The sequence below is a fragment of the Agrilus planipennis genome, unplaced genomic scaffold, assembly GCF_000699045.2.
Source record: "Agrilus planipennis isolate EAB-ADULT unplaced genomic scaffold, Apla_2.0 scaffold69, whole genome shotgun sequence".
NCBI classification, from domain to species: Eukaryota; Metazoa; Arthropoda; class Insecta; order Coleoptera; family Buprestidae; genus Agrilus; species Agrilus planipennis.
In genome coordinates this window covers 798767-807642 of record NW_020438962.1, presented here as the reverse complement: position 1 = coordinate 807642, position 8876 = coordinate 798767, and the positions used below count along the sequence as shown (strand labels likewise).

Here is an 8876-nt window from a genome sequence, read left to right as displayed (position 1 = left end):
CAGTAAACGCCATCTGTAGCACGATGCTACATTTTAGGATTACGTATGCTCCAACAAGGTCCACTTGTGTGGATATCTACTTGCTGAAAACGAATCCTGGCGTAGTCAACCTCAGCGTGATAGGCACGTTAGCTTAATCGAATAAAATAATTCGAAGTGGCCTGTATAACTGCCAGACGCGAATCGCGATTTCGATCTTTTTGGATCTCATCAGCGCGTCGCAGACAGCTCCGACAGAACACAGACCAACTTTTACCTGCTGTCTTAACTATTACTACTACTACTAATAGAAAGAAATTGTTTGCGGCTAATCCTGTAGGAACATCACCGAATAATATAAAACGTGTAATATTCTTTGATGTTAAATAGTTAAGGACCTTTCGGCTGGTTACTTTTCGGAACAATAGGGATGCGCGGTAGGGATTTGGGTCATTTATCCCGCCGTTGGCCTGCCAGACGTCAATTTGCTTTCGGTTCTGACATTTAGAGAAACGCTCTACGCAAAACGTTCTTCGTCAGAACAATTAATTTCAAAGGGTAGTGAGGTGTTGTCGTTTTAATGAAATGCCAACCGGGTTTTGCGGCCCCCGTACGCCGCAGAGGGACCAACATACCCAATAGTCGGACACAGGCAGGAGAAGGGTCATGAACCTTTGTGTTGTAAAAGTGTGTGTGTGTGTGGACTTTGGGGTTTCCCTTGTACTCATTTTGTTAGTTGACAATTAGAAATTCGGATGAGCTATGCAGGGAAAGCTTCCCTTCGACTGCTAGCTGTCTAAAATTGGCTTGTTTCAAGCAGCTAGCTGAGTCCAGTATAAAAGTTTCAAATGGATTTGTCGTGTCTCCTTCCTTGTGATAAGAATTTCTAATGTGACCCACTCAACCGATAAATGTTTCAGAAATACTTTTTGATTTCATTCCTTAGATTTTATGAATCGTGCATAACAAGAGTTCTTGTTAAAATAAACAATAATGATCAACAGCTCTGTTTGAATTCAAGTTTATAAAAGGAAGAAAGAGGAAGATGAAGCAGATTTGAGATTATCATATTTATTTGAATTCAAAATTTCGGGTTTAAGATTGGCAGGCTGTTGAAGTATCCATGTCTTTGAACAAATATAATTGAGTTAAAAATACATCTTTAAATCGCTGGGTTTATGAGCTCTAACTTGGTTCAAATTCAAAAGGTAAAAGAACTTGACAATCGCTTGGAATCTACTCTAGTTTTTATAACTATTGTCGAAATCAGTAGTAGTTATCAATGACTCTGTTTATTCTTCCAAAGCAAAAGGAAAGGAAAATGAAGAAGATGTGGCAGAACTTTTTCTGGTTTCGTCACTTCAATCCAAACCTCTGAGTTTGACATTGGTAATCTCGTAATGGTGTGGTAAGTTATTACACTATACATTTGGAAACTTGAATGTAATTGGATCCATCCTCAAGTTACCATTTTCTTTAACAGTAAGAATCGCTAGGTTTATGGGTTGAAACCTGGCATAATTCTTGATTCAATTCAAAAGAAAAAGGAACTTCACTGTGGTTTTTAATTTAGTTTCCCTTCTTTTCATTTCATAAACCATTTATTGAATGAATTATCCTTAACAGTAAGAATCGCTAGGTTTATGGGTTCAAACCTGACATAATTCTTGATTCAATTCAAAAGGAAAAGGAAGTTCACTGTAGTTTTTAATTTAGTTTTCCTTCTTTTCATTTCATAAACCATTTATTGAATGAATTATTATAAAATGAAAAAACCAAACGTTCTGTTTGGAGCCAATTTTTTAACAGGTTTGACTTAATGGGTTTTAATAATCTTGACAAAAAGTACAAACGTTGGAGTTTCGAATATTTCTTAAACTTTACATTAGAAAATTTCAAAAGGAGTCGATCTAAATGACAGATAATTAGTCGCTTTTATCAAAAGTTCATTTATGTAAGCGAGAATCTCTGTGTAGAACAACAGTTTTTAGACATAACCGAAGAGATGGAAGGAAAATGTATAACATGGTCTTTGGTTTTGCAATAGAGCTCGCTTTTCCGTCTACATTTTCACTCGAAAACCATTCCCTGAAAGTTGTGTGTTTCCAAGCCATTCACAAACCATTCTGTATACCCATCAAAGGCTTCCCATTTATGCTGAGCTATCCGCTTTAGGTTGGAGTGCTTCTCCAGAAGCTTAATGAAGGATAATATGATAGGAGTGTCGAGGTACTTTTCCCGTAATTTCTAATTCATTAATTGCAAAAGATCCGCAGTGGAACAGAAAGGAGATGGAGAAAGAGAGAGAGAGAGAGCAAGAGGGAGAGAGAAAGAGACGTGAACCAGCTACGTATCGCTTTTGGATTAATTCCCTGAAAACCACAGTTGAATAGCTGAGCTCGGCAGTAAGGGGCTGCTGTGGTAACCGACGCTGTCGTCGACGACATGACGTCCTTCGTCGTCTTTCTCGCCATTTAAACGATGCCATTTAATCAAAATTGGAACTTTACTTGCCATTTATGCATAAGTACCAATTTTGCGCTTGTTAGGCGTTTTTGGACATTAACGGAGAATAGAAGTTTTGTTCTCACAAATTTCACTCAACTTGTAGTTATGGAACAGGATCCAGTACGAAGTGAATTTGATTTGACAACAATTTTTTTAAAAATAGATAAATGAAATTATCTGAATTTGTTTATGGGCAATTCTGGGGTTACTCTTCTTATGAACGAAATATAGTTTATTCCAGAAGGGGATGATTAAGAAGATGGATATTTCTTCCCTTATATTAAATGAGGCCTTGTAAAGCCTTGTAGGGGTGCTAAGGCTTCATCTTCATTATAAGGACATCAGTCTTAAGACTGGTTCGACAGGCATCTCCACTCTTTCCTACCATAAGCTAACCTTCGAATTTCCCTGAGACTAGAACATCCCACATCCTTAACTGTTTGTGAACAGTAATCTAATCTAGGTCTACCTCTTTTCCTCTTAACTCCTGTTTCTGTCTCTAACATGTCCTACCAACCTATCTCATCCATTTTTTTTTGACTTCCATAGAGTCCTCTCTTCTACTATTCTTTCAAATATCTCTTCATTTCTAACTTTCTCTATCCACGGTATCCTCATCATTCACTGGTAACACCACATTTCGAACGCTCCAAACACACCTTTAATAATATTTTGGAATTTCTAAATTAACCGCTCGCGAGCATAGAAGTGACTTCGTTTTGTTGAAGCCAACTCGACCCTGCAATATCCTTTGCTTTATATTTTTACTGCTCCTTCTATCCTGATTTATCTGACTTCCTACATGTTAAAAATTAGCCACTTCTTCTAATCTTTCGTCTCCTATCTTTATATTCGCTCTACTTTTTGTTTCCTTGCATACCAGTATTTGTTTCTACTTTTACTTATTTTCATACAATACTGTTTTGTCAATACCGCTTCCATTTGATTTAAAGCTATCTCTAACTCCTCCTTGCTAGATACTAATACTGTTACATCATCTACAAATCTAAGCATACCAATCTTTTACCCCCCTATATCAATCCCTACAGTTGTCCTGTCTTTAACGTTGATAATCGCGTAAATAATAAATAAATAAATAAATATAGGACATAAAATTGATCCAATTTGTTTGGGAACATCTTGGAGTTTACTCGTTCAAGGGGATGCCCTTTTGTTTGGTATATCGTCAAGACAGATGAAGATTGCCTTCTATTGATTTTATTTAAGGGAATATTAATGATAAAATTAATGACTTTTTTCACAAGGGAGTGGTAAAGATGGTGGAGTCTTTTCCTTCTTATATTGATCAAACATTTTTTAAATCTTATTTTAAACAATTTTTTCCTTAAATATGGAGTTTATTAATCAGTAGTTGTAATAAACGTTTCATATGTAGGTATACTTAGAGCTTGGAAGAAGTTTTATTAAAGGTTTTTATTTTTCCTCTTATTAAGTATTTCTTGTAACAAACCAATAGACTTATAAGTAAGTATTAGATGAGAAGTTAGTATTATATCCTTGAAACTTTCATAATTTCCTTATTGAGCTACTACAGACTTCCTTGTTACCTTGTTAAGTAGCAATTTAAACTGAAGATGTAATAATATATGTTCTTTATCATGATGTTATTTCTGAGTGTGTATTAGTGGCACATGTAAGAATTTTATCAAAAATGTCATCAAATCAGAATGGAAATGGTTAAAGAAAAATACATTTATATTATATTTTAATTATACATTAGAGGGCTACACAAAAGAATGTATTTTGTGGCTTACCTAGATTTTGTACTTCACATGGAAGAAGCACTATATCACCCTGGACAACCCGGAAGGTGTTCTCTTTTGACAGAAACCGTGGTTGAAGTGTCAAATGATCTAGTCCAAAGGAAGAACCTAAAATCAAAGGAAAATTACGTTAAATCAGAAAACATTTGACGTATGAATCTTTCTGTAAAAAGACTAATTAAAGACATATTATTAGAAGTAGAAACAGGTGTTAAGTGACTTCTGTTTGATTGTATGTAGATTACTCAGGAGGAGATGGAGGTGCGTGTCCAATTAGTATTCGGGCTAAAGGTCTTATAATGATGATGATAATTTAAACTGAGGCATTACTGCTCCGAATGTGCCAGCAGGGCTCTTAATTGGTTCTAATACAGGAGGTCGGGATGCCTCAGACGTCAGGTATCTTTCCTGTCTGTTCGGCCAACATGAGGTTGGACTTGTAGGGGTAGTGGTCAACTACACATGATAGGGTGGAGATGACACAGTAGTATCTTCCGCTATTGTGTATTCTGCTCGGGTACCAAACCTTCTAAGCCTGGTGGGGATTAGGAGGTCGGGGAGCCCCAGGCATCAGGGATCTTTCCTGTCTGTTCGGCCGACATGAGGTTGGACTTGTCAGGGTAGTGGCCAACCACACATGATAGGGTAGAGATGGCACAGTAGTACCTTCCGAGATTGTGCATTCTGCTCGGGTACCAAACCTTCTAGACCTGGTAGGGATTAGNAGCCTTGCTATATAAGCTCTCAAAGCATATAAAAATTATACGGCTTAAATGTGAAGTTGGGTGCAAAAGAATACAATTAAATCCTATGTCTGGAAAAAAACGAAATGACTTTCCGAACAGCCATATTTTCTCAGTAAAGTGTTTGATATGCTATGACATTGGATGGAAGACTCCCCATTGTACTTTTGTCCATTTATTCAAGTGCTTTGGTCATTTCACTGTGAACGACAATTACGTCTACTAATTAAGTGCTGTTTAAATATTCAATTTAAACCATTTATGTATGAATTGAATCGATTTTTGCAATCTCTCGCTTACCGTTCCCGTTGTTCCTCCATCGGACTATTTCCATTAGACAATTCCAGTTTAATTAACGTTAACAAACGGCCAGTTGTTGTATTAAATATAAATAATCCCAAATCCCAGATATCAGGGGGCTATTGATTATGCTCCGCTTTTCGGTGGTTTCGGCAACATCGCGTTTGGTAAACAATTGGATCTGTTTGTCTAGGTTTGTACCGCAGCATGTGAGAAGGGGGACAGGACAGAGGAATTGAACCGTTAATGGGATGCCGCATTTTGTTTACATGACGAACGGGTAAACATTTCGGATATGTTTAATTATTACCCACTGCTGAATCGCAGATATACAGTAACGTCTGATTTAATCAGCTTGGACAACGATGGACTGTTTAGAAGCATTAGAGAAACGTTTCAAACAGGTACCAATGCTGGTACAAACTGTAGAGTAGGGAGGAAGATCTTCTTTAGCCTCCTTTTAGGAATTGTAGAAATTTATGGGTGGTAATTGGGGAGAGGCAGAAGTCTGTTCTCCAGAATGCTAAGTTGTGATAGAGATCAGAGCCGGCCAAACTTTGACTTTTTAGGAGCGACCACATGGTATGCAACATAGAGAGATGTAGAAACGAGTGATACCTGTCTCTCTTCTTCCGTAATCAAGCCCCTCTCCATAATCAAGCCTTCTGGTTATGATTATAGAGAAAGAGAGGACAGGAGGCGACAGTATATCTATTTCTTTATGGCCGCAAGGAAAAAGGACCATAACAGTCGATTTGCACACCTCTGTCTTCATTTGCTTTTGCAGAAGCACCTAGGAGAGTTAAGAGTTTGGCTGACCTGATCCAGTTTCAAACAGGTACCAATGCTGGTACAAACTGTAGAGTAGGAAGAAAGATCTTCTGCAGGCGCCTTTTAGGAATTTACGGGTGGTAATTGGGAAGATGAAGAAGTCTGTTCTCCAGAATGCTAAGGTGTGATCCAGATAAGAGCCGGCCAAACTTTGACTTCTTGGGAGCGACTACATTGTATGCAACAGAGACAGATTTATAAATGTCTCTGTCTCTGTTCTTTTGTAACCAAGCCCCCTGCATAACCAAGCCTTCTGGTTATGATTATGAAGAAAAAGAAGACAAGAGGTGACACTATATCTGTCTCTTTTGGGCCGCAAGGAAAAAGGACCATAACAGTCGATTTGCACACCTCTCCCATCATTTGCTTTTGCAGGAGCACCTAGGAGCGTTAAGAGCGAAGTTTGGCTGACCCTGATCCAGTTCGTAGTACCACGGCGCCCAGCCAAAATACCAACCGATTGAAGTTGCTGTAGGTAATAAACTTTTGGGTGCTTAGTTCCTATCACTAAGATTTTATCTGTGGAATATTACTACCCTAGCAATTGCCTAAGTCCTAAGCGATTCAAGGAAATCGTAGAAAAACTTGGACTAGAGCAGATGCACTTGGAATCGAACCGGTTTCCTCCAGCATGCTGAGCAATGGTCTAAGCGTGCGGACCATATCGCTTGGTAGTTATTGTAATTACAGCGAGTTTTAAAAATAACTACGGACAGCGCATTTCACGCCATCTCTAGAGATTTGCCAGTAGGTAATTGTTCTAATTTGATATGCGTGCCGTGGGTTTAGCTTAACAAAATGACATCCTTAATTAAGAAGGGCTTTATTTTGTATGCTTTAATAAATTCGACTTGTGTAGTAGATACAATTTTTTTCTGAAAAACCCATCATCATCATCAAAATCACCATAAGGTCGTCAGTACTAAGACTAGTTGGACAAGCACCTCCACTCCTTCCTATCCTGAGCTAATCTTGATATTTCCCTAATACTAGAACATCCCACTTTCTTAATTATTTGCAAACAGTTATCTAATCTAGGTCTACTTCCACTCCTCTTAACTGCTTTTGCTAACTCTAATATATCATTGACTAGACTTTGATGCCTACCAACTTATTTCGCCTATTTTTTATTGACTTCTATAGTGTCCTCTGTTCTCCTATTCCTTTGAATACCTCTTCATTCCTAACCTTCTCTGTCCACGGTATCCTCATCATTCACCTGTAACACCACTATTTTCTACTTTATATCCCTACTACTCCTTCCGTCCTGACTTATCTAACTTTTTAGATACTTAAAATCACTTTTCGTTACCTATCTTGATATTCGCTGTTTTTCTCCCCTTGTATACCAGTATTTTTGTTTTACTTTTATTTATTTCCATACAATACTGTTTTATCAATACCGCTTCCACTTTATTTAAAGCTATATCTAACTCCTGCTTGCTAAATGTTCATACTTCTACATCATCTGCAAATCTAAACATACTAATCTTTTGCCCCTGTATATCTATCCCTACAGTTGTACTGTCTTTAATGATGTTTCCGAAGAACTAATAACGTAATATTGGATTGTGAAATAAAGAAAATTCGTCGGGAGGATTTTGAGAAAAATTGCTAGGCTCAGTTTTCTATCTCATCATCTCAAGATGTACCTACCTACACGAAAATATAAAGGGAGTTTCATCAAACATTTCCCGGTCGTGTAATCCCCAATCGAACCGATGTTAGAAGACAGCGCATCTAGCAAATACTCTTGGACAGCTTATCCCTTAGGATCGGTTTTCCGGTCTTTATTTCAGCTAAATCGACTACTAAAGACAAGTGACTGGCACAGTTCATCCCCACTGAGCTCCTGTCGGCGAATGGACATTTCTTAATACGAAGAATGCTTATACCATTCTCCAAGCAGTAATCAACAAAATTGACGCATGTTGGGGCATAATTTTGGCGCTTATTTCGTTTATATTTTGATCACCCTGTATAATGCAAGGTTCGATAACTGTTAAACGTATAGATTCGATTTTCGCAGAAAATCGGGATTTGAGAATGTAAATTGCCTCGCAGGTAATGTAATAGGATTTTGCGTGAAGAAAAAAAGGGATCTCAAGCAGTTTTGTATTCTATCTCTCTATCAGTTCGTCGTGGAGTTTATCCGCTCGTTATAGAGAGAAATTTGTAAGATTCAGTTGTACGTTACTGGTGGTTGATGGTTAGAGAGAAAAAAAGGGAAAGTAGAAAGATGAGCTCTCGCAGTTGGTGAATAAAAATAGAAGGATTACAAGACGATATCGGAAAAAGATTGCGAAAAACAAACTTCAAGGGGATGGGACAAACAGGAGGACGTAAGCGAAATATCATTCGTAAATTGTCACGAATAAAATTACATACGTGGGTATGTATATTGGGTGTCCTAGAAAATTTGTCATATAAAAACAGGATAAAAGTGTATGTTTGGAGCGCGGCGTTATACGGGTGCGAAACATGGATAGTGCTCGCGGCGAAAAAGAAAAGGTTAGAAGCGTTCGAAATGTGGTGTTATAGGCGGATGATGAGGATAACGTGGATAGAGAAGGTTAGAAATGAATATGTATTGGAAAGAATAAGAGAACAGAAGACTACATGGAAGTCAATAAAAAATAGGCGAGATAGGTTGGTAGGACACCTTCTCAGGCATGAAGGTCTAGTCAGAGACATATTAGAGGCAGAAACAGGAGTTAGGAGGGGTAGAGGT

General features: G+C 37.9%; 1 protein-coding gene across 1 annotated transcript in view; it reads right to left on the bottom strand.

The window, feature by feature from the left end:
* LOC108735796 (protein amalgam-like) overlaps window positions 1-8876 on the bottom strand; it is a 37771-nt gene that overhangs the window by 19677 nt on the left and 9218 nt on the right. The window contains exon 2 of the mRNA XM_018467954.1: window positions 4263-4379. Within this exon, the coding sequence (XP_018323456.1) occupies window positions 4263-4379 (117 nt within the window). The remainder of the gene's footprint in view (window positions 1-4262; window positions 4380-8876) is intronic.